Source organism: Martes martes (assembly GCF_963455335.1).
Source record: "Martes martes genome assembly, chromosome: 8".
NCBI classification, from domain to species: Eukaryota; Metazoa; Chordata; class Mammalia; order Carnivora; family Mustelidae; genus Martes; species Martes martes.
In genome coordinates this window covers 120046036-120073294 of record NC_137895.1, presented here as the reverse complement: position 1 = coordinate 120073294, position 27259 = coordinate 120046036, and the positions used below count along the sequence as shown (strand labels likewise).

Genomic DNA, 27259 nt, shown 5'->3' with positions numbered 1-27259 from the left:
GTAGAGGAGAAATGAATTCAATCACCTGGACATAGACATACTTAATTATTTGTCTCTCACAGGAAGTTTATTGGGCAGATACTGTGGAAACACCATTCCAGACAGCATAGATACTTCTAGCAATGTTGCTCTGGTGAAGTTTGTCACAGATGGCTCTCTTACTGCCTCAGGATTCAGACTCCGGTTTGAATCCAGCATGGAAGGTAAGTTCACTGAAGTGGTAACTATTTACATATTTTGAGCACCTACATTGGCTAGACACTATTTGAGGCACTGGTGTTACAGTGCTTGTTGAACCAAAATGACCCCTGTCTTCCTGGACCTTACACTTTAGTGGAGAGGCAGACCTCAATCAAATAGTCGCACCACAGCTGTGAAACAGGCTACCACAGAAAGGAGGTGGTGCTTTGGAAGATGTTATGGGATGAGAGCTGCACACATTCCTCATCTTAAGAAAACCAGTGTGCTAGCCTCACAGCTGTCAGAATCGGCATTCCAAATACCCTGACGTTGGTGAAATACAGATTTTATCTGAAGAAACTGGATAATTACTCTCATCTTCTGAATCTTCCGACTCTTGAGATTACTCCCTCTATTGGTGCCCCATATTTCTTGGGCCATGATGACACAGCGAACTGTCATGCATGGAAACATGGATTAAATATTAAATATTAGAGACAGGAAGTGGATGCAGACATTGTCTGTCAGTCCTCATATACATGCAGTGTCAAATAACAGCAATAAGTTTGTCCAGGGGGATAGCAAAGAAAATACTTTAGAGGACCCTTCTTGTAGAAGGGCTCACTTGGACTGGATTGGCAGTTTTCTTGGGTTTCTTCCTCTTCAGAGTGTGGGGGGGATCTACAAGGCCCTATGGGGACATTTACCTCTCCCAACTACCCGCACCCGAATCCTCACGGCCGCATCTGCGAGTGGAGGATCACAGTGCAGGAAGGAAGGCGGATCACCCTGACTTTCAATGACCTGAGTCTGGAAGCTCATCCATCCTGCCGCAGCAAGCGTGTGACAGTAAGTATCCCGTGCAGATAGAGATATTACATTCCAATGCTGAAGGAGCTTATGGACCTATAATTCATAGAAAGCTAGGTTGGGAACATTCCCATCCATGGAACTCTACCTCAAGCAAACTCAAAGTATTTGATAGAACAAATAAATGGTAAATGGCCACGTTGTCTGTAAGACCTGTCTTAAGAGCCTGTTCGTTGTCACAGTGTACATCAGGATCATGGATGGGGTAAATTTTAAGAGCAGATGATCATTGCACATGGCCAAAGTGGGTCAATGGATAAGCCCGTGGGTAGCCCAGAGTTGAATTGGACAGAAGTCGCAGAACAGTCACCAACCAAAAGTTTTAAGCAGTTGAGGGGTCCTGAGCACTGAGGGCTGCCTGCCCTTAGTGTTGCCAAGGTCAAATGCTTTGGGAGATGCTGTCAGCATTCTTAGTTTCACTTAGCAAAGGAAAGCAAAGGAGATCCGTGAGTGGGAAAAAAAATTGTTAACTGAAATGACAGCTCTATATGTATATATACTGGATTAATTACACATTAATATTAATGTATTTCTCTACCCAACTCAGCCTTTCCTCCGTCCTTGTTACCTCAGTCAATAACAATTCCAAACTTCAGGAGGCTCGGGTCAAAGACTTCGATGTCTGTTTCGGAGTCCTTTCTCTCCCACCTTGTGTTGCATCCATAGTCAAGTCCCACGGGCTGTATCTTTCAAGAGATGCAGAATCTACCTACTTCTCACCATATCCACTGCCACCACCACCACCGCTCACTTAGACTTAATTTAATAATTTCAGGCTGGTCTCCCACCCTTGTCTCCCTGCATTCTCAGCACAGCCGCCCGTGTGATGGGTTTAAATGTCAGTCACATCAGGCTGCTCTCCTTGAAATTCCTCTCTTGGCCTCTCATCTCACTCAGAGGGAAATCCCGAATCTTTACAGTGGCCCAAATGGCCCCACGGTGTCTGCATCTTGTCTCAAACTCCCCTGATCTCTTGCTCACTGACCCAGTCTCACTGGCTTCCTTTCGGGTCTTTGAATCTGCTAAGGTGTTCAACAGCCCACTTCACTGTCCTGTGGCCTCTGGTTGGCAACTCCCCAATGGCTGCCTGTTTCATTCTGTCTCTTCAGTCCTGGCTCCTCAAGGACCTGATCCCTACGTCGCATAGGTTCCACCCTGACTCATCCTGTTCTCTGCATTATTGCTTTCACAGCATTTCACATCACCTGACATCTTGTGTATTTATTTTCTCATCTGTGTATCGTGTGCTCCCACCACCAGAATGTAAGCTCCACTAGTCCCCGCTCTGCATTTCATCCACTGCTGAGTCCCCAGTACCTGGCACATAATAGAAACAGTAATTATTGAGTGAATGAATACTAGAAGTACTATCATTATCCTTTTTTTTTTTTTGAGATTTATATTTATCTCTTTGAGAGAGAGTGAGCAAGAGAGAGCACGAGCAGGGGCTGGGGCAAAGGGGGAGGGAGAAGCAGACGTGGGGCTCGACCCAGGACTCTGGGACCACGATCTGAGCTGAAGGCACACACTTAATGATGGAGCCGCCCAGGTGCCCCTCATTATCCTTTTTTAACAACAAGACACTTTGGGGGTGCCTGGGTGTCTCAGTCAGTTAAGTGTCTGCCTCCAGCTCAGGTCATGATCCCAGGGTCCTGGGATGGAGTCCCGTATAGGGCTCCCTGCTCAGGAGGAAGCCTGCTTCTCCCTCTCCCTCTGCCCACCACTCCCCTTGCTTGTGCGCTCTCTCTCTTTCTCTCTGCGCCAAATAAATAAATAAAATCTTAAACAAAAAAACAAGACACTTTTGCTTTCAATTTAATTGTCTCCTGTTGGGTAGTGATTTCAGAAATAGAAAACATCTTTGTATGTTAGTATAATACTTTGTGTTGCCCTAAAATGACCATATTCAAGCTTCAAATTTTGCTCCCAAGTTCTAACACCTGAAGGTATCATATATAGCTATATCTATAGATATATATCTGAGATCATGACCTGAGCTGAAACCAAGATTCAGAGATAACTGACCAAGCCACCCAGGCACTGCTCCACTGAATACGTAGAGACAAGGATGAGGTAGAAAAAAATTAACCACTCCCAGTATACCATATTTTGGTACATTTTCTTATCTTTCCTTGGCAATGAATATATTATGTAGTTGTAATAATGTGGCATAAATTCATTTGCACACTGGTTTTAATCTATTTTTCTGATTATAAACATAATGAATGCCTATTGAACAGATTTTGGAGAGTTCAAAAAATTAAAAATATGAAAAATACTTGAAATTGTACCCACCCATTGCTAAAGTTTTGATGTATAAAACTGTTTATTTCCCTTTGAAATTCTTTCCATAATTAACATCATATTGAATATAATGATTACGAGGAATCTTACCAGTAGAATTTTCACATGCCCTGCAGGAAAGAGAACATGAAGAGTCATAGTTTCAGAACTCAAATAATAAAATAAAATTTACAGCAACAACCACACATTTTGAATCACATCTTGTCATTTTCCCGTCTCTGAATCATAGATGCCAAAGGCATCTACTTTCAACTATTTTAGCTGCTTCTTGTGGTGTGTCTGTCATTATTTCAAAATAATATTCCTACTGCTACTTCTTTATTTTTTGGTCTTAAACATGATATATCCACGTGCAACTATGGGAGATGAGGGTTTAGTTCTCTTCACAATCCACCTCCACCACACACGCACCACAGATGCTCACAGGGCTACGCGCAGTTCAGACCTCCCCCAGCTTCCTAACAAAATACCTACATCACAGATTTTGTTTAAATTGCTCATCAGTGTTTACATTGCTATGACTATACTGCTGTCATTCCCCACCTAGCCACGTAGTGTACCCTGGTAGCGTTTGCTTTCGTTTTTCCGATTAATGTCCTTTTCCACATGGAGTTTTTTATGCACATACCACTCATTCCTCCCCACATTTTCACTGCAGGATTACATCCCCACCTTGTGCAGTATAGCACACCCACCCTTTCATTCATTTTCCTTAGCAATAGCCTTCCTTGAGCCCTTTTCCATCAGCTGCAAGCCTGGTGCCAGCTGTCAGCCCGTGCCTTCCCTTCCCCAGGGTCTTTGCACGCTCCTTCATTCCTCTCCTGGGGTGGACACCTGACTCCATGACATGTGCATTATCCTGTCTTGGCTCATTTCCCTTTTTTTGGTGAGGCATATGTTCTTGTATTTCCGTAAGGAAATGGGCATGGACGGATAAGGTTTTTGAGAAGGTGTATACCTGGAATTATCCTTATTTTACCATTGTTCTTTGAATATACTATATATATTAAAATATCATATGTATTTGATATGTATGAATTAATTTATTATATTAAAATAAATTTTAATATTTATAAAATATTATATTAAAATAAAATTATGATTAAATGTATTAATCATAATTTTGAAGTTTTATGTTGTTTCTTTTGAGGTCCATTTCCTTCAGTTTCCTGTTTCCCATTTATGTATATTGATTGGTCTCTGCCTTTTGCATTAGACATTTAAGGAAACTTCCTTAAATGCCTAATGACCCTTGGCTGTTTATTCATATTTAAGAATGAAATACTAAAATGCTGCTTGGAAACTCTGTGTGCATGGGATTGTCAACTTATGGTCTTTGTTGGGCTGGGGGGACTTGACCATTTAATTAGGAGAAACTACAAATGTCCTATCTACAGGTCTTTTCTGCTGGGGAGGCTAAAACTCCCATAATAAATTTCTTTCATGAATTTTCCATATCACATTCTTTTTCTTTGAAATATATTTTTATAGGTTCAATGTTCGTTTTGTTTCTTCTCCACTCTGCTGTAAATAAGGGGATGTGGCTTGCCCTTTGCCCACACATTATCATTTTAAGAAAGTCTCACAAAAAAGCAGGTGGGGGGAGCAGAGAAAGAGAAAAAGGAAGAAGGAAAAAGAAAAGAGATAGAAAGAGAGAGATGAGAGAGATAAAAAGAGAGAAGAAAAGAGGAAGGGAGGGAGGGAAACTTCCTGGGATCTATAGGTTGAGTGAAGGCAGCTTTAAGTGCACTCCCTCTAGATTAATACCTTATCCAGCCACCTGAGCATACAATTCCTCCAAACCTGCTGCTTATCCGAATCTGTCCAGATGGAGAAAAGGCAAAGGTACACCACCCAGTAGGCACTACACTGAGATATGTGCTTGTCCTGAATCTCAAATGCCTACTTCCTATCCCATTGCTTTCTGGGAGTTGTAGTTTCTGACTGCAAACATAAGTGGAGGAGGAAAGTAGAAACAGCACTTTGGTTGCCTCCAAAAAGCAGGAGTCATGTGATAAACGGCTGTCTGAACAACTGTTAGTCACTGTGATGCTTAGATCAGGGCAGACATTGTGCAAGGATAACTGCCATCGATCAGGGTTTCTGACATATTCCATTAGCCGGCAGTTGCTGATAATCCCTTTTGATTCTGGCAATATGTTGCCAGAATAACACTGCTCTATTATTGAAATTTTGTCATCTTCTGTTTCCTCATACATTACTTCATGGTTTGGAATCAGAGGGATGCTTTAAGTCCAGTTTTATTATCACTAGGTCTTTGACCTGAAGCAAATTACATAACCTTTCTGAATGCTATTGTCTTAATCTGGAAAACAGGGATGATATTATGTATCTGAGAGGGTATTGTGCTAATTGAATAAAGTAATACAAGTAGGCTATTAGCAGAGCCTGGCGTTTTGCTGTGCTCAGTAAGTGATAGGAGATGCTATGTCTGGTCCTGTGAGTTAGAAGACACAGAGCTCAATTTAATGATCAGTTATAAGAAATTAAAAAGCTCACAGCTTTGTTACGGAGTGCATGCTTCTCCTTCAAATCTCTTAGTGTTAGATTCTGAATCATTATTTCTAATCATGAGTGATTCAAATCCTTTTTAAAAAAAAGAGGAATATCAATTACTCAATCAGTCAATTATTGTTTAGTTACTTCTGGATCTTTCCTGAACTGTGACAACCAGGCATGCTGAAACTCCTTTGGTTTTGCACAGAAGTTGAATAATACTTTGCAACTATTATCACTATGGACATAACTAGAATTATTGTTTAATATTTTAGAGCCAGCTCTACTCTAATCCATTTTTTTAAAAATTCAAATTAATAAGAAAATTGAGGCTTTGGGTCCTAAGTACTTAGGAAAGAACTATTATATTGGTTGGGTTTTTTTTAAAGTTACTTTTCAAGGCATTTTAAACTATTTGAGTTACTATATGCTTCGAGCCCTCAGAGACTAACATTTAAGCCTTCATTCCAAATATCAAAGGTCCTGACACATCGGTAAGAAAAATGGTCCAGCAGTGAACTCTGTGAACTAAAATGTAAGTGTGTTGGCCTAATTTACATTTCAAGCATGCTTTCCAGCTGAAGACAGTACAGCAGTTTTTCATTTGTCACCACATGGCAGGGGGGCATTACTGTAATACTTTCATTTTAGTGAAATGACCCGGAGGCCACAACTCAGTAGAATGTGCTCTGGGTGACACGGTGGCTTGTGGCACCGGGCGAGGAGCCCATACTGCTAAGTAATTCATTTTAGCATGGAGTTCCCTTCTGAGGATGCATATCGGGGCTGTGAATATAATCTTCTAGGAAACACTCCGTCAGATGGCCTGCCTGACTGAAGGTTAAACTATTTTTCCAACAGCTCTTCAATGGCATCAGAAGTAACTCACCCCAACTAGAGACACTGTGTAGTAGTGCAAACATAAGCGATGCAATCAAATCTTCAGGAAATACAATGAAAGTCGTGTTTTTCACTGATGGATCCAGGCCCTATGGAGGCTTCAGTGCTTCCTACACGTCCAGCGAAGATGCAGGTAATAATGGCAGATGTTATCATTGTGGGCCCTGCAGGTGACCCACAGCGACTCCCAACAGCAGAGGAGCCAGCGATTTTATGTCCCTTCAGAGATCAGAGATGGAACCAAGGCTAACATTTATAACCAGGTAGAAAACCCATCCCAGACAGGACCAAAAAACCACAAATGTTCCAGTTCAGAAAGCTGCTATTGTGAGTTAAAACTTTTAAAAATGCTGTTGGGAGAGATTTCAGCTCAATTCCACACAATGGTGCCATTATATTGGTTGCCCATTCTACAGCTCTTGATCAATTCCTTCATGCTGAATGAGACCTTCTACTTAGAAAGTAACTGACTCCTTGAAAGTGACTCATTTAATTGAAGATAGCCAGATTTTGTTGTTTTTTAGTCACCCATCCATATACATATTTTTCCATTGTAAATGAATGAATGTTCACGTTTGATACAGAGTATTTAAAAATTAAGCAAGATATGGCTTTCTGATCTAAATATTCTCCTATTTTCTGGGTTGGTGCTATTACCTAAGAGTTTTAAATTTTAGAAAGAGTAGAACTGAATATGTAAATTTAAATTTAAATTTAATTTTAGAAAGAGTAGAACTGAATAAGAGTAGAACCTTTATGTTCTTTCACTGATACAAAGAGCATTCATTACCGTGTGGAAAGGGGCAAGTTCATTGCCAGTCCCCTGTTGTGTTATCTGTTTGATCCAATTAAATTGTGGGGTCAAGAGGAGAATTGCTAATGAGAAGCCACTGAGACCACTACTGGAGGTTATCTATTTCTCTAAATTAAATATTAATGAACAATAGGCTTGAGTTAGGAGAAACTGATGCATAGCCAAACTCCTAAATCTACCTAATCTACCCTACAGGGAAATAAAGAAGCTGTTTATTTTTGTAGGTATTTCCAAACTCACAGAAACTTCCTCCATAGTCTCTGCATGCATGAGCCAGCCCTTTACACAATCTTAACTTCACCTAGAAAAACAAATCAAAGCAATAAAAATCTCGCTATTGTTATTGTAGTTGTTAATGCATTACTTGTATGTTCTGTTATGGTGCGAATTTCACTGTTACTTTCCCTGCTGCCTTTTGTTTTCTTAGTGTGTGGTGGGTCCCTTACACATTCCACTAAAGGAAACTTTACTTCTCCTGGCTATAACGGAGTCAGTAATTACTCAAGAAACTTAAACTGTGAATGGACTCTCAGCAATCCAAATCAGGGAAATTCATCCATTTACATTCACTTTGAGGATTTTTACCTGGAAAGTCACCAAGACTGTCAGTTGGATGTCCTTGAGTTCCGAGTGGGTGAGTTCAATCAAAGAACATGTTTTCCTATTTATCCATAGTGTTCTTATACACCTGGAGACCACCAACAATGAAGGGACTCAAGTGGCTATAAAAATCTGCATAGAATTCAAAATAACGTTGCTCAGAAAAAGCTGTATTTCTGTGTGTGCCCAGCTGAGGTAACATGCCCTGTGAATGGTGAGGGAGTCGGAGCAGAGTTTGCAAGTAAACTCTATGTTTCACGTAATGTGAGACTTACTGAGGAGAGATTTAGCTTATCTGTGTTCTCTCTCTCTCTCTCTGAAAGATTTATTTATTTACTTGAGAGAGTGAGAGAGCACGTGGAGGGGAGGTGCAGAGGCGGAGAGAGAGAGTAAGAACCCACGGGGCTCGATTCCATGACCCTGAGATCATGACCTGAGCTGAACTCAAGAGTCAGATGGTTACCTGACTGTGCCACCCAGGCACCCCTTGTCTGTGTTCTCTTGATGAGTTCAGGTGGTCCTCTCAATGATCTTCTACTACTCAAGGCTTCTTTCCTCACAGACTGAAAATTATCATGGTCAGACTGTATCAGTGATTTCCTGAATTTATAGGAATTTTACTTAGAAATCAAAAGCAGCTTTGCAACGTACCAGATGGAGAAGCAGGCGGAAGCTATTTGGAGAATTATCCCCAAAAGAGTCAAGTTTGTCTTTATTTTCATGATGGAAGTGGACTGAGGTGTGTTCAGTAAACCAGAGTTCTCTTAAGAATTTTTGAAAAAAACCTCCCTTCATAAAAGATGAATCCATTTTAGTTCTTTCTTGTAGTTGAGTCTGGAGTCATGGACGATCCATCAAATTTCCTCCATTGTTATATTGGCACTCTTTTCCTGGTTTGAAAAAGAGAAGTAAGGTAATGTTGTAGAGCATCTGTGCTATTTAAGGTTCACTGAGTTCCATGTCACTGCAAAATCTTATTTTAAAGGAGGCTGAAAGCAGCAGACACTAACACAGTGAGCTGGTGGCAATGTTCTAGGGCGGTTATTGAAATTGATGGGGACTTTGAGAACATGGTGGACAGACTTTTCAAAGAGAATTTGGTAAAGTCTGTGGTCACAGACCAAGGGACTCAGCAGGAGAATTATCTGGGCCCTCCTAAGTAGGTGAGCCTAAAGAAGACTTATGAAGGAAATGGAAGTTGTAGTTTGAGAGTGTTCTCCATATGATTCTGATAAACCCTCACCAGTGCCACCAGGTTCAAAACCACTGGCTTAAAATGTCCATCGACTGATGAATGGATAAAGAAGATGTAGTGTATACATACATGGAAGATTACTCAGCCACAGAAAAGAATGAAATCTTGCCATTTGCAAAATGTGGATAAAACTGGAGTGTATTATGCTAAGTGAAATAAGTCAGTCAGAGAAAGACAAATGTCATGATTTCACTCATATGTGGAATATAAGAAACAAAACAGATGAACATGGGGGAAGGGAAGGAAAAAGAAAATAAAATAAAAACAGAGAGGGAGGCAAACCATAAGAGACTCTCAACAATAGAAAATAAACCAAGGGTTACTGGAGGGACAGTGGGTGGGGAGATTGTCTAAATGGGTGACAGACATTAAGGAGGGCACTTGATATAAAGAGCACTGGGTATTATATGCAACTGCTGAATCTCTAAATTCTACTCCTAAAACCAATACTACACTATATGTTAATTAACTTGAATTTCAATAAAAAGAAAACAAAATACGGGCTTATTGAATTAAGCAGAGCAATTGTATATCCAATTTCAGTCAGTTAAATGCAATCTTCTCCCTATTCCCACATTTCAGAGAGAGGTAAAGTACTATATTTTGTTAACTTATAAAATCAATGATATTGGTCTGACAGAATAAATAAAGAGCAGGTTAATTGTGAGCTCTGTAGGTGTTCTATAAAGGTTAATCAAATTACTGTGAAAAGTAATCTTCATAAAAATACTCAGCTCCAAATCTGATAGTTCTTAACATAAGTACTGAATATCCTATTCATTACAGTTGATTAAATACAGTAAAGAAATCTTTAAAATTTTAGATTATTATCACTTTTATCTTGATGATATATTTTGTCACTGTTGGCATTATATTTTTTACTCCCTAAAAAAGGCACATCCAAATTTTTTTTTAAATTAATCGTATCTCTGTTTAGGTATGCCAAAATAATTATGAAAACACAATTGGAACAAAATGGCACCCACAATAGAGAAAGATGCCTAAAGTAAAAAAGCATGGGGGGGTTTTGTTTGTTTTTTGTTTTTGCCCTGTTGGAGGGACTCTTTCTTTTGCAGTTGACAAAGACAGAAAGGAACGTTGTGAAACATCTGCTACTAAATCAGAATTCCAATGTGCATTAATAAATACCTTGAAATGATATTTATTACTTGTTCCTGCTAAATTCATTGAATGTATTTCTCAAAAGCTATATAAGTAACGGCATTTGGTGTGCTATTTGTTTCAGGTAATGCTGATGGGCCTCTGATGTGGAGACTTTGTGGATCTTCAAAACCTACAGTGCCCCTGGTTACACCTTATTCTCAGGTATGGATACACTTTGTCACCAATGAACGCGTAGAACATGTTGGATTCCATGCGGAGTATTCTTTTACAGGTAAGACCTGTGATTAAACTCTCAAACTCTGGCAATATAATAGATAATCATCTTTTCCATAAAGATCTCACAGTATTGTGTTAGATTCACTTCTAGGTAGCTATAACTTTTGTTGCTGATGTCAAGGAGATGTTCTAAATTACATTTTCTAATTGGTTGTTGCCGAAATCCAGGAATTCTAAAATTTTTATACATTGATCTCTAACCCAGAGATTTTGCTATACTCTTAATTAGTTTTGGCATTTTGTCTGTAGATTATCTTTGGTTTTTCTGTATAAACAATCATATCTTCTGTAAATGATAATATTTTTGTTCTCTCAGCCTCAAACTTTTCTTTTTCTTGTCTTTTTTCAGTGGCTAGGTCACCTTCATGTCAAATGGAAGGGATGACCTTCATGTGAATGCCTGTGACCCTTCATTGTTAAATAGATTGATTTCTCTTAGGGTTTTCAATAAGTACTTCTTATCAGATTAGAGAAAGTCCATTCAATTGTTAGTGTACAGGTTTTTTTTATTCTGAATAGGTGTAAGATTTAATCAAATGATTTCTCTCCATCTATTGCAATGATTCTGTTCTCCTCCTTTAATATATTAATATGATAAACTATATATTGAAAGACTTTTCTCTTGTTAAGCCATCTTTTAATTTCCAAGATAAACCCTACCTGTGTGTTTTGAACATATTACTAGATATTATTTGCTAATGCTTCATTTTGGATTTGCATCTGTGACATTCAGTTTGTATCTGAAAATTCATTCCAAGACAGCACTGCTCTTTGCTGCATCAGAATTTTTCTAGTCCCTCTCACTAATATGGCAGTTCTTTTAGACCCCCAATATTATGTAGAAGTCTCAACTCCAGCCCTTCCTTATGTGTGGGTCCAAGACCATATGTTCTCCCACATGGTCTTCTCAGATGCTGACCTCTGGGGCCCACATCTTGGTTCTACATCCTTTCAGACTGACATAGTCTCAGTTTGAGATTACCCCTCAGAATTTGAGTATACTTATTTTATTTTAGATTTTGGAAATCCTTTTTTTTTTTTCTATGAAGTTTGGCTATGAATCAATATACATTTTGGTTATGGTTCTATCAAACTTTTTTTTTGTGTTATAATCAAATGGTAGATTGGGAGAGGGAGTAAGATTGATCAACCATCTTGCCGGTTGATTTTTCTTTATTGGATTGAAAGAAGAGAGCCAGGCTTTAGGAAGCGTATTATTCATGTGGAAAATCAGACAATCTTACACTTTAAAGATATATCTGTTCTTCAACTTGCTATGCTGATGTGTACTTTGATAGCTGACTACAGACACAAGTGCTTCTCATCACATGACAAATTTCTGTTATGGTATGGACCATATTCTTCAAGCTTGTATTTATTTTTATTGGCCCGTTTTTTGTTTTGTTTTTTTCAAGAAAGGCAGTGTTATTTACTTTGTCCCTAGTCAGAGTGTCAGTTATATGCACATCTAATTATTCTCCATTTGTGGTACAGATCAGCTTCCTTCTTCTTTGTCCTAAACATGATCCTGTCTTCCCTGTGTGATTCTTTTTAATTCACACTATATGAGATTCTGTTTATTTCTAATCTTCTACCCAGTTTTACTTTGCCTTTACCGCTTTCATCTGTTTATTCATTGATTGCTTTTTAAAATCATAAAGTATGCTGGCTGTAAGATCTACTTCTTTTGGCTTTGCAGAGGTTTTTTTGGTGTGTTTGTTTTGTTTTCTTATGTCTTATATCTTAAATAAGGTTAAAATCTAATTTTAGACTGTGGTGGAATACAGCTGGGTGAGAGCGGAGTGATCACAAGTCCCAACTATCCAGCCTCTTATGATAGCTTGACCCATTGTTCCTGGTTGTTGGAAGCCCCACAAGGCCATACCATCACTGTGAGTTCTGATTTTGTTCTAGAACAAAAATACCATGTCCTCTGTGGAAACAGAGTTCTTCTAATAAGCAAGTGATTAGAATAGGCTTTGACCCTGTGATTAGTTCATTTTCTCCCCAAAATCTCATTGAGTACAGATATCTACAAGTATCCAGTGACTGAAGAAAACTCTTTTACAAGCATAGGAGAAGGTATAGATATAGATATAGATATAGATATGAGATATTCTTATCCAGGAGAGAATTGTAATCACATTCTCGGTATGAGTTGCCATCCCATCCCACTGGACCGAAGAGGTTCCTCCTAGTGACTCCAGTTCCAGGAAAATTTTCTCCTCTCAAAATTTCCAATAGAATCCCCAAAAAGGAAAAAGAGAGGAGGGCAGGGGAAAGGTAAATAAGAAACATATATATAAAATTATATAAATTAAAACTAAGTAAAATGGTTTGTGAGGACCTTATCCAACTTTAGGTAACTCATCTCACTTACCACTCAGGGTACGTCATTGTTTCTCTTCTCTCCTGCAGCTAACATTTAGTGACTTTGATATTGAAGCCCATGCAACCTGTGTTTGGGACTCTGTCACTGTCAGGAACGGTGGTTCTCCTGGATCACCCATAATAGGACAATACTGTGGAAGTTCAAACCCCAGGACAATCCAGTCTGGTTCCAACCAACTGGTGGTGATTTTTAACTCGGACCATTCAGTGCAAAATGGTGGATTTTATGCCACATGGAACACACAGACTTTAGGTAAAAGAAACATTCTGTGTACTTTTTAAATTGATGTGTTTTTTAAATTTATTAATAATTTAATAAGTATGCATTTTACATCTACTCTCTGTTGGACTCAACTCGGGCTGTTTACACATGTCATCTCATGTAGCAACTTCATAAGGAAGATGCAATATCATACATGTTTTCTCCATTTTATGTGGATGGAAACTGGAGACAAATGGGTTGATAGTTTTCCCAGTCATGGAGATAGTCATTGGTAGAGTCAGGATTTGAATAAAGATAGTGGGGCCCAAAAACTCTGATCTTCACACTTCACTATGTTGCCTACAGAGGCAGAAGGGCTTGGCATAACCAGAGAATCAAAATTAATAGAATCACAAGTAGTTCAGGATATTTGGATCTTGGAGGCAGAATGCTGAGTGGTAAGCTGAAAGCAAGAAGTTAAGTGGTGCATATCATGAAGAGCCTTGTCTTCTATATTGTCCCTTGAGTAATGCAGAGCCATTGAAGAGTTTTGAGCAGCAAAGCGGCAAGATTTGTGACTTAGAATGAGTGCCCTGTAGGTGGCAAAGTATAATAGATTTGATTTCAAAAGGGTAGTATTTTGTGCATATAAAATATGAACCTCATGGAAATTCCCAGAAAATAAAAGAAGTTGCATTGGACGGGTGCCAGGTGGCTCAGTTGGTTAAGCATCTGCCTTTGGCTCAGGTCATGATCCTAGGATCTTGGGATCAAGCCCTGCATCAGGCTCCTTGCTCAGCAGGGAGCCTGCTTCTCTCTCTCCCTATCCCCTCCCCCTGCTTCTGTGTGCATGCTTGCTCTCTCTCACAAATAAATAAAATCTAAAAAAAAATAAAAAATTGCACTGCATACTATAGTCAGGATTTCTTTAAAGCCTTGCAGTATCACACAGGGTAATTCTTTCTAGGAGAGTCCAAGTTTATTATGAAGGTTTTTGTGGAAGGAGTCAAGCTTTCTCTCATTAAACCACTGGTTGCTGTTGAATGGAGGGTAGTTTTAGGTGAACCATTGGTTTTCCAAGGGTTTAGAAGCAAAAGATACAGGAATACTCTTTGATTTAACTTCATTTTGTTTTGAGTTCGTAGTTTTCCTTTTGTCATCCCTTAAGTACATTTTTTTAAAGATTTTATTTATTTGTCAGAGAGAGAGAGAGAGAGAGTGCAGGTAGAGGGAATGGCAGGCAGAGGGAGAAGCAGACTTCCCTCTGAGCAGGGAGCTCTCTGTGGGACTCAGTCCCAGGACCCGGGGATCATGACCTGAGCTGAGGGCAGATGCTGAACGGACTGAGCCACCCAGGTGTGCTTCTTAAGTACATATTTTAATAGTATAAATAATTTGATATTTTCTTTCTTTCAATTTATGCCATTTATTTTAATCTGTCAGAGTTTCAATATGAATGAATCAGATTGTGTAATGGAAGAATTTTCTCCTCCTCAAAATCATTTTCTCTAGTCCTGTATGTTAGAGTAAAATTACCAATGAGTGTAGACTTATATTCTCATGTATTCACAGTAAAATAAAATACAGAACTTGGGATTGCTGGTTCACAAATACTATATAGCTTCAAGAGGAGTAAAAAATATTGTCATTGTTTGAAAACAGAATAGAAGTCTGTCCTCTTTACGGCATGAATTAGTGTCCTCGGGTGAGTTTAGCATAAATGCAACAAAACCTAAACAGCCAAAGCTTCTTCTGGATTCAGTTCACCTCACATTTGTTCAGAGTTCTTGTCGTATCCTGCCCCGGAGGCCATGGACTCCTATGTAAGGAATGAGAACCTGAAATCTCACACTTAGAAATGTGTCTCCTTTGGAAATCTTGAGCTACAAAAGTAATTATTTTCCTCTCAAATTAATGACTTTTCCATGACAACTTCTCAGGTTGTGGGGGAATACTTCATTCAGATAATGGTACAATCAGATCCCCTCACTGGCCTCAGAATTTTCCTGAGAACAGCAGATGCTCCTGGACCGTCATTACTCACGAAAGCAAACAGTTGGAGATCAGCTTTGACAACAACTTCCTAATCCCCAGCGGTGATGGACAATGTCAGGCCAGCTTCGTGAAGGTGAGTGTGCTTGTTCCTTTAATTGGAGCCGAGCTGGTTTTGTGAACATAAATATTTAGACCAGAAATGACTCACTGCTTCTCAAAGTAAGTAAAGGGCAATTTTCTTGCTTGGATTTCTTGAATAAAAATGTGAGAAATCTCAACTATTAGGAGTTAAAACTTGAACCACAACACACATACTGCCCTGTGACTTTTCATTTGCTGGTATGTAGGCAAAGTAACCTAATTAAGGAGATTGTTTTCTGGCCTTATTAAATTGTCATGCATACTTAGGGTTCTTCCTTTCTGTGGAAACTGAAGAGGGAAGGCCAGATATTTTTGTTGTCTTCTTTCTTTCTTTCTTTCTTTCTTTTTTTTTTTTGTCTTTCTTTCTAATAGATCCTCAAGGACAAAACAAACGTAAGGCCCCGTTACCAGCAACATTTTAGGTATGCTATGAAAATTACAGAAGGCTAGAGAGGTAGTTAGTGTCAGCCTCCACAGCAGGCCTCAAGAGCCCACAAGCTGAAAAGAACGTTTTACTCATGTAAAATTATGGCAGTGGGGCAGTCAGTAAGGCTCTCTTTCTCTAAAATGGCAAATACTGCTTATGTGGCACCGACCTCACTTCTCATTGACTTCTGACTGATGGCTGTATGATAAATTCATTCTGACTCTGCTATTTGGATCTCATATGTAATATATCTCCAAGAGATCTTTCCACCTTTAAGTGAAAAAGACATTGGCCTTAAGTTCACATTAGCCTGGACTCCATCCATATCTCTTGCACTTACCACCTGCATTTTCCTCTGTGAGCTAATTAAACATTTGGACTTAACTTCTTAACCATAAAACAAAGAGAACAATTTGTCCATTAGTAGGACTGTTTTAAGCATTAGAGGTAATATGATATAATAACACAAATAGTGCTCAGTACTTGGAATATAAAACCACCTAATGAATAGCAGTGGCATTTTACCATTGATGTTATTATTGTATATCATCTTTCAAATTGTGTTTTATATCTAATGGATCCATGCTTACTAGTTGAATAAAAATCTCATACTTTTATAAAATATGTGTCTAATGGAACACATCTAATACAACTCTTCCTAATGGCTTTTTTTCATGAAGCAATTGAACTCTCTCATGGCCTCTCTCTCATAGACTGAGTAAACTTCAAATGTATAGATGTATGTAAAGTCTTGTAAGTTCATCAGTTGTACAAATGGAATCTGAAAAGTGATTTAGGCCCATTTCTCCTCTTGATCGAGGAGGAATCCCTCTGACATCTGGCAAAGCCAACACACCTGGCAGGTGAGATCCATTTGGAGCTCTGCCCAAACTTAATGGCTCTGGAAGCCCTCTTCCCCTGCCAGGCCTGAGCCTCCTGATTCTGTGAGGAGACACTGAAGAGGACAGAACAGCAAGAGGGTCCCGCTCCAGCAAGCGACCCTTAAGCTCACACCTTGTACAAAAATTAACCCAAAATAGACCACACCCTAAAATGTAAGGTATGCAGCTAAACACATTTAGGGGGAAAAAATAGCCCCAAACTGTTAAAACCTAGAGCTAGATGAATATTTCTCAGACTAAGCATCTAAAGAATGATCCATAAAAAGAAAAATTGATAAATCTTACTTCATCAAAATTAAAAAATCTTTTAATCTGTGAAAGCCTGTGTGAAGAGGATGGAAAGGCCACAGACCGGGAGAAAAGATGTACAAACCACCTATCTGACAATAGGCTACGATCTAGAATACATACAGAATAGTCAAAACCAACAGTAAAAATACAAGGAATCCAACTGTTATATGGGGAAAAGATTTGAACAGATATTTCACCAAAGAGGATATATGGGATGGTAAATAGACAATGGAAAGATGTTCAACATCACTAGATATTAGGAAAACTGAGAATTCAAAAACCACAGAGATCACTACACACCTATCAGAAAACCAAATCCTGGCAAGGTTGCGTAGAAGCGGTATCACTTACTCATTGCTAGTGGGAATGTAAAATGATACAGCCACTCTGAAAATCGTTCAGCAGTTTCTTATAAAACTAAATATGCACTTGCCGTAAGATCCAGCAATTGCCCTCTTAGACACTTATCCGAGAGTAAAGAAAATTACGTTGATGTAAAAACCCATATACAAATGTTGATAGCAGCTTTATTTGTTGGTAGCCCAAAACTGAATTCAGTGCACATGTCCTTCAACAGGTGAATGGTTAAACTAACTAGCACATACCTACAAGTATGCAAGTCCTCAGTAAAAGCAAGTCAACCCTTGACAGACCAACCACTTGGATAAATCACCAGGGAATCACACCAAGTGAAAATGATCAATACCCAAACGTTACATAGTCTCTTGTTCCATTTACGTAACATTTTTGAAACCACAATAGTTAGAAATGGAGGACAGCCATAGTTTACAAAGATGGGGGTATGGGAATGAATTGTGTATGATTATAAAAAGGGCAACTCTAGGGACCCTTATGGTGTTGGGACTCTTCATCATCTTGAACATGGTGGTAGATAACTAAATACACATACCCACACACACACGAATACAATTAAAACTGAGAAATCGAGTAAGATCAGTGGACTGCAGTAGTGCCAACTTCTTGGTTATGTTATCATACTATAATTTGGCAAGATGTCAGTGTTGGGGGACACTGGGGAATGTGTACAAGAGATTTCTCTGGATGATACCTTACAACTGCCTGTGAATCTTTAGGTATCTTAATAAGCAATACTTTTTTTTAAAAAAATTGAATGGTAAAACATCATGTGCAGCCAGGCTGAATTACACAAAACCTTAAGAAAAGCCAGAAAGTTTTTGACTTAATGACAACTTCATGGCATTCTTTGGTCCAATATGGTTTTGATGAGTCCTGGGTTGCATAGGCAATGAAACGAGCTCTTGAGTGACAAGGCAGCAGGAAATATTGACTAACTCTTCACCATTATTATCATTACAACACTTGTGTTCCTGGGCCAAAAGGTAGGATGTCAGATCCATAATTAATGCCTTCAGGAAGTTCTTGAAGTTCTTAATTAAAGCACTTGAAATTCTTTATTAAAAGTTCTAGCTGTCACTTTGCCTTTTCAGTAATGTTGTACGCAGATATCTATCTCTCACTAAGGCAAATGTATAATTTTTAAAAATCTGAAGGGTGCCTGGGTGGCTCAGTGGGTTAAAGTCTCTGCTTTCGGCTCAGGTCATGATCCCAGGGTCCTGGGATCGAGCCCCACATCGGGTTCTCTGCTCGGCAGGGAGCCTGCTTCCCCCTCTCTCTCTGCCTGCCTCTCTGCCTACTTGTGATCTCTCTCTGTCAAAAAATAAATAAAATCTTAAAAAAAAAATCTGAATAGAAAATTTCTGTAAACTACTTTCCTGGATAGTTAAGATGGTGGAGGAGGGGAGGGAGACTTAAAGGGGATAGTACAGAAATTTGGAAGTACATTTCTTTCCCAGGACGTTTTTGATTTTAGCTATTTGGCTGAATACCCATGCCTTTGTTCTTAGTAGCACCCGTGACAGATCCCTCCTATATCTAATAAATGACAAATATCATTCGACTTCAGTAATATAACTAACAGCTGGATGTCCAGTGTTTGAAAATCACTGGAAATGACAGGGCTTGGAAGAACTGAGAAATAGTAAATCAGCACTATCTAGGAATCAGTGCCATTTCACACCTCTTCTTACAGACTGATCTGCCCACAGAAACGTTTTTAATGGCTTGTTATTTTATTGCTTTCTTTGAGGAAAATTCTTAAAAGTGATATGGTCAAATGAGTAATTTCATAGAATTTGCTGTGAAGAAGATGTGGAATAGGCAAGTAAGACTAGTCCAAACCCATTTAATCTTCTTGGGATAGTTAAGATGTAGGGGGTGAGGACGGGGCTCGTTCTGTGCATCAAAGGATGTTTAGAGTTTCCCTGGCCCCTACCCACTACACGCCACCCTGCACACCAAATATTGCCATCAAAAATGCCTCCAGACACTGCCAAATGTCCCCTAGGGAAGGCACGATTGCTCCTTGTGGAGACTCACTCAACTGCCTGGGTCTTCCCTGGTAAAATCTGTTGAGTGGTCTCTTTGCCCCAGTCATGTGTATGTATTCCCTTCCTACCCATATTTTCCTCGAGTGACTCCACACTGTAGATGCCATTTCTGTGGGTAGATCTCATGCCTGAGCGACTGCAAAATTCTCGTGGCTGATCTCCCGGCCGCCTCTCATTTCTTCCTATTGTCCCCGTTGCAGTGATTTCCAAAACTAAGCATCCCAGAGCCCGAAGTTTTCCGATGGCCCCTCGCCATTTCAGGATGGTTCTCAGATCTCTAGAATGCCCTGAGGCTCGCAGGGACTCTGCAACCTCCCTGACTCAGTTCCCACTCCATCCTTAGCAGTAGCGCCACCCCTTCCTGCCGCAGGGGCTTCCTCAGGCAGCCATCCCTGCCCAGACCCGGAAAAGCCCCCTGTTATGCTCTCTCCATAGATCGGATGCGGCTCCTTTCCTAGTTGGAACTCTGCATTTAAATTTGTGATTTTATGAGTAGCATTTTTCCCTGAGGATCGGCTTGATGTGGAAATCTAATGCCCAAAGTTCATTCCTCAGCAACCACTTTTCAAATGGGCATATGAGTTAATTCTTTAAGAGTGGCCGGACCAATTAAATGACAGCCTGGGAGTTGCCAACCCAGTTTTCAGTAAATAGCACACCGCGGCTGAATCTCATCCTTTCTTCAAAATGAACACTGCCAGGAAGTCTTCTGTGATTTATTCCAACTCATGCTAAGTACATGTCTACCGGGAATTCATGTCCATTTTCCTCATGTTCTGCAAATAATTTGACTTCGTGGGTTTCTTCTTGGTAAATGTTGTCCACTGGCGACCCACTGTGTGCCATCCCCCCGGACGAAGTGTGAGCCTCACAGGAGCCCACATCACTGCTCAGCCTCCCTTGATGCCTCCTAATCTGAGTTAGCCAGATCAGGCCAAGGAGGAGAAAGTAGGAGGAACATGAGTGGTGGTTGATTTCTCTTAGCAGTCACTGCCTAGCTATACAAAAATGAGCACAGTCTCCTTGGAAGAGTCGAGAATAGGAGATGCTGTTAAAAACAGCTTAAAAACACTATTCTCAAAAGAAATTATTACAGATTTGCATGCGTTTATTTGCTATTGTGTTTAGGTCTATATACATCCGAGTTCCATTATTTTCCAGCCTAAGCACATTTAAGTGTGGACAGGGGAAAACCTCAAGCGTTAAGTCATGTTTGTGGCTCTGCTAGGTGTGGGCGGGGACTGAGGAAGTCGACGAAGCCTTGTTAGCCACCAGCTGTGGGAGCAGGGCTCCCGCGTCCATCCTCACACCAAGAAATGTGTTCACCGCTGTGTTCCAGTCTCAGGAGACCCCGGCTCAGGGCTTCTCTGCATCCTTTGTGAGCCGTAAGTAGCCCCCAAAACCACAGCGGGTGGTCCTTGAGAGGGTGGGGCTGCCACAGGCTAGCTTGCCGAAGGGTGGGGTGGGGGTAGGGGTGGGAGTGCTGTGCCAGGGTTGATTGGAATTGGGGACACCAGGGGTGAGTGTGAGCCAGTCATCTGATCCCCAGAGTACACCCTTCCTTCAAAAAGCAGTGAGAGTGGAACCGAATTCAATGACAGGCCAATTGAGAGATGACACAGAAGGCCTGAGTGCCCCTGGTGGACATCTAAAACTGAGCCTAAAACCCAGAGTGGATAGGAAGTAGGCAGAATCCCAAGAGGCCAGTAATTAGTAGGTGATCAGAGTGGCTGGTGAGCAGCTCCTTGACCTTCCCCATAGAAATCAGAGCCCACTGATTCATTGTCAGGCCTCACTCGACTCCCCTGAAACTCACCCAGTTTCCACTGGTGAGGCCTTCCACGTGTTTGTGCTCATCCAGATGATTCTGCAAGGTAGTCGACTTTGGGAGCCACTTTCTGCAGGATTTTCTCTTCCTTCTCCAGTTACTGCTCACAGACTAGATTTGTGGGGAATGGAGCGGGTTTCAGGTCTGAGAAGCAATGATGCGTGACTGTTGGCTGAGTTCAGTCAAGTAGCCACTCATTTGCAAACTGGCGTTTATGAAAAAGTCCAAATGAAAGGAATTAGAGAGAGTGATGCGGTGAATAGGTATTTCAGACTTGAATGAAGGACAGGGGGCTGGAAAGGGAAGAAGGAAAGGCCAACCCAGGCCTAATGCCAGGTCCTCCCTCGCTGGGTTCCTGTGCGTGTATATGTGTTCATAATTGTGTGTTCTGATATCAGTTTAGAAGGATATTGATATTTTCCTCTGTCATAGGTCAGGGAGCGATGTTGGTTAACTAGTTAGTAGTTATATGAAAAAAAATGTTATTTTAGCAGTAATGATGTGAAATGTTGGGGCTTGGGAGCTAATGGTCAAGAAAGAATTCTTGAGGTGTCTTCGTTGGGAAAAAAGGTATTTTATTAAAGCACGGGGACGGGACCTGTGGGCAGAGAGAGCTGCATTGAGGTTGTAAGGTAAAGGGTGACAGTTATGTAATTTCAAGTTGGAAGGGAGTTAGGGATAGCAGAGGTCTCTGAGGAATTTGGAAGCAAGGTTTCCGGGACCTTGAGGGGTCATTTATTACTGTCTGGTGTAAAACCTTAGTCATGAAACCCTTCAGCTGTCTATCAGTGGGCCATATGTTTGGAGAATGATTGCTAACATATATCTTGGGGGATGGGGAGAGATAAAGGGATGTTTCCAAATGGATTTTCATATATGAAAGAAGACTTACAGGATCCCGGAGGGCCAGCTAATGTCAAGCTAAGGCGTTTTTTTTTTTTTTTTTTGCCTCTGGCAAAGTATTAACATTGAGGCAGCTGAGTTCCTGGAGGAAGGTCACTCTGTCTCAAGCGCCTGTCAGTGGGCTGCAAGTTGGAAGGAAGTTTCATTTTTTCCCTACATTTCTTTTGCCTTTGTTCTTCACATCAGTAAGAGGATGATTCTCTATTTCTGACACCAGGGAATCATTCATGTGAGAATTTGATAAGAACTGACATGAGTAAATTCAACATTTTTAAGAACAGTTTGTTTTTTTGGCCAGATCATAATACTAATGAGAATACATAGTTTTCTAATGTTATTATAAGATATTTTAAATTCATTAAGTGGCAGGCATCTGGGTGGCTCAAAGTCAGTACAGCATGCGTCTCTTGACCTTGGGGTCATGAGTTCAGGCCCCACATTGAGCATGGAGCCTAGATAAAAACAAAAACGAAAACCCATTAAGTGGTGCTCACCAGAAACAAACCACTTCATCTATTTTATCTCTTTATCTACATGAACCATATTCAACCTTTGCTCAGTTTTCCTTTCCATATTATCTTCAAAATAAATGGCAATGAATTTGTGGTAAAGTTTCTACTACTTAGCCCAAAACTCTGCAACATATTCTAAAACATAAAGAATGTTCTCGTTTTGTGTGTATGTTTATTTTAAAATCAGAGCTCCATCCCCTTAGTTACTGTTTCTTCCCATTGGAGTAGCTCAGGGAATATGTCTCAAGAGAATTTGAGTGAGTTTTTCCCTCACTGATAAGAAGTACCACACGTGAGAACAATTGTTCTGATAATGCCCTTTTCTTCCCATGTAGGATGTGGAGGTAATTTCACGAACCCTTCAGGTTACATCCTTTCTCCAAACTACCCAAAGCAATATGACAACAACATGAATTGCACCTACTTCATAGAGGCTGGTCCTTTGTCCCTGGTCCTCCTGACTTTTGAGTCTTTCCATTTGGAAGGTAAGTTTATTCTTAGGTAAATTACAATTGATTCTTTTTAAGATTTATCTCTTTGTTTCAGAGAGACAAAGAGAGAGAGCAGGAGCAGGAGGGGAAGAGGGAGAGGGGAGAGAGAATCTCAAACAGATTCTGCACTGAGCCCACATCCTGATATGGGTCTCAGTCTCGCACCCCGGAGATCATGGCCCAAGGTGAAATCAAGAGTGGGACACCAATGGACTGCACAACCAGGCACCCTGACAACTGATTCTTAATAAATGAATGAGTGATAAATGAGGCAGAGGTAGTGTAAAATCGCCATTTGAAGAAAATATTTAATATGTCACAGTATTTTTGATGTACACTTGATTAAAATTCCATCCAATGTTTTAAAAACATGTATACCATTCTACATATTCCATTCAGAAATGAGAAAGTAACGTAAGAGCTTTAAGAACACAAGCATCATGTAAACTGCATAAAGGAAAAAAGTCTGGAAGGTATTACATGTTAATAATTGTTTTCAATGTATTCATTTGTGCTTTGTGCATACACACACCCACATGCATGTGTAAACACCAAACACTAACAGGAGAAACTATCTTACTCAGTCAAAGTAGGTGCTCAATAAATGTTGAAAGAGTGAATAAATGAATATAATTAATAAATGTTTGCACTCTAGTTTGATTCAATATTACCATGGGACCCCTTTCACCTCCTTTCTGTCTTTATCTTCAACAATCCTACAGGGATTGTGAACCCCCTAACCACAAGTGTCCCTTTGGGTTCATCCCACAGCTCCAGGAAATGGGCTGTTGTCAAAGGGGATGGTAAGCCTGTTTGTTTGGGATGGCTCTGACCGCAAGAGACAAAACTTGATGTTTTATAGCTGCTGGGACACAGTTTAGAAAAAACATCTCTTCAAGTAGATGGGTATTTTCAACCATTCAGTCATAATATTTTTTACAAATTAATTTTCCATTTCTAAGTTACACTTCTAAGTTACACTTAGTCTCTAAATTTGTCAAGCTACTTCTGCATAATCAAAATTTATTTCTCTTTGGGTTGGGTCTCCCTTGCCAGTGAAAAGTTACAGTTAGCAAAATGTCCTACAGTATTCAGCATTCAGAAAATTTATGTTTCATGAAAATAGGAATGACATGTCAGTACTCATACACTAATAAATCATACAAAGCCTCTCTCACCTTTTCCTTTTTCTGTGACCTCCTTTTCCTACATCTCTACAAGTTGAAATTTTGGCACATGTGTTAGCTAAAATGCCAAGTATGAGTCGATGTATGTCACTATAAAAATGGAACATGAAGTAAAATACATCTTTTCAGCTTTTGCTTGTACAAAACCCCAGGAATATAAAAATGCATTCACAATATATAAAGTTTTAGGGGAAGATAAAACAGTTTATCTAAAATGATCCAATGTTGTATTTAAGAAAAATACATGCATAAGGCTATTAAGCATTACTGTAATTGTTACAGTAATACATTGTTACCCCATACATAGATTTATAGGTGATATGTCTTTTCTTTATACCTCTTCTATTACCTTTTTAATCAGGGAAAAGTTATCTTAATAACAGGAAGAAAGGATGTGACTTGGATTGTGCATTTGTTCTCATTAAATTACATAAACACAAGAATGTCATATGTCAATATCATTTAGGCTAAAAAAGGAGTCGTTGGTAAATACACTACATAACATAGCCACAGAAAACATTGCCAGTACTAACGGCGTACGTATTATTACAAAGGAACGTATACTGACCGAAACAGTAGCTCCTGAGTTCAGCTGACCGGGTGGGATTAAGGATTATTCCACCATACTCTGGTGGAACACTGGGTGTGGGGAGTGGTGGGAGAAAGCACAATATTTTAGGATGGATCTTGACGCCAGGTCAGCCATGTCCTAGTCATGTGACTTTGTGCAAATTAATCTTTCACAATCACTTGAATTTTTAAAAATACAGAATAGTAGTTACAGTAGTTATAAAAGTCAGATCATGCTTATAGAAGCCTATTTTGTGAACTGTCATTCATGAGTGCCCACGGTTTCGTTATTTTCGCTGCCACCAGTCAGGATCTCCAGACACACCCTTACGTATGTTGCCTGCGAACAGGTGCTTGGTTTTTCCAGATTGAAGTATTCCAGATTGGCTAACCCCCACTCAATTGAAGAGCTCATTTTTTTTAATAAGATGATAACTTTCTGATAATGTCTTGTGACATTTCCAGTGTTAAAGGTGCTCAGCATGTTTAAGTGAGTAATTTCTGGCTATAGAGTAATTGGATTATGATGATTCTCAAAAAAGACAACATTAATCAGATTTATCTTATAATTAGATTCTTATCACTAATCAGAGACCAATGCTGACATTCACTGAATACTATTAACAAACTAGAGTTTTATTTGCTACAGTGAAAATAACCCTCTGCCCCTTCTAAGGTGAGCCTGTGGAATTGATCTTCACGATATTGTAATAAGACTGAAAATTGTTCCCAAGAAAAACTCGTTTTTTTGCAGGAGCCTTGGCCTTTCTAGCTGCTCTAGGCCAAAGGAACTATTTCTAAAAGAGTCTGTCCACATGTCTAAACATTTCTGAGCCCAGCATGCCAACAGAGCCAATGTTGATCTCAGCAGAGACGAGGGTTCTAGATCTGTTCTTTTGGTGGGCCATTAACACAAAAGGTAGATCTTGCAAGAAAAAGTTGGGCTATCCCAGACTGCAGAATACAATGGGAACATAGACTTGTTCATATGTTGTGTCTCCCAAATACTAACAACTTATTAAGAAAGGTTTTACTAGTCAGGCTATCATTCTGATTATTCAAGCACACGCTGGTGTTTTTACCATGGGGAGATTACAAAGGTTTAGTGACCTACATTCCACTAAAGTAAATTGCTCAGAAAGTGTATGTTATGTTATATTATGTTGGCCTAAGTTTCTTATCATGATTATTCCAATAATAGTCATTGTATGAACTATGGACTTCTCATCTTTTCTATATAATCACTTATGAAGTATAAAAATTCCAGTGAAATCAATTAAAAGTCATGGAAGAAATTTCCATTTGATCATTTACAAGGCAACTTTATTTTTTTTCTGAATGTCACCTCCAGATTGAAATGGCTTTTGGTAGTCTTAAAAGTGGCTTCACAATTTCTAAAATATGGTAGAGAATTGACAAATTTAAAATGTTTCTTTTGGCCAAAAATGAAATGCCAGAAACAGACAAAAGCTAACTACAAAGCATAAGAGAGAAATTGTCACTGTTTGTACTTATTTTGGAATCAGAGATTATTAAATTTTATTAAAAATTATTTTCCCAAATACTGAACAGTCAAAAAGTGTATTTTTGTGTTTTCATTATTCATATGCCCAAGTAGAAGCCTTGAAGTTGCTGGGGAAGATTATAGACCATTTATTTTTACTGTTTACTTTATAGATAAAGCACTTAGCAGATGAGGTATTCTATGGCAAGTGATTGCCTTCTGTATCTTGATTCTTGTGTCATTAAAATTCAGCAATAACACTGATTCACTTGGTGACAGTGAAAAGCTTAGAAATTCTTAACTAAAAAATCCTACATCTAGGCAAATTCTAAGCTCAGTTTCTCTCAGATCCAGAGTAACTCTTTTTTTCCTTTTTTTCTTTTTAGCATGTCATAGTAAAAAGGAGTTCTAATTGCTTTTATGAAAGTTACTTTCTTACAGAAATGTGAAATCCACAGTCCCTATTAATTGAATTTGTTATGCTTTCAAGGACCGTATGACTATCTTTGTGGTTTTATCCATTGTTTCATGAATCCTCTTTCATCCAAGACTTGATTTATAAGGAGATTACAGAACCTCCAGATGCTTTAATAAATATTTGTTCTCCCAACACAAGTCAGAGTTTTTAGTTTAGCTGCTGTGGAT

The 27259-nt window shown here is 39.4% G+C and overlaps 1 protein-coding gene across 1 annotated transcript in view; it reads left to right on the top strand.

Moving 5' to 3' along the window:
* CUBN (cubilin) overlaps nt 1-27259 on the top strand; it is a gene marked incomplete at its 5' end in the record, with an annotated part of 255728 nt that overhangs the window by 175640 nt on the left and 52829 nt on the right. The window contains 10 exons of the mRNA XM_080812400.1: nt 67-203; nt 848-1029; nt 6733-6904; nt 8013-8219; nt 10687-10836; nt 12612-12733; nt 13260-13485; nt 15375-15562; nt 20848-21004; nt 23198-23347. Of these exons, the coding sequence (XP_080668526.1) occupies nt 67-203; nt 848-1029; nt 6733-6904; nt 8013-8219; nt 10687-10836; nt 12612-12733; nt 13260-13485; nt 15375-15562; nt 20848-21004; nt 23198-23347 (1691 nt within the window). The remainder of the gene's footprint in view (nt 1-66; nt 204-847; nt 1030-6732; nt 6905-8012; nt 8220-10686; nt 10837-12611; nt 12734-13259; nt 13486-15374; nt 15563-20847; nt 21005-23197; nt 23348-27259) is intronic.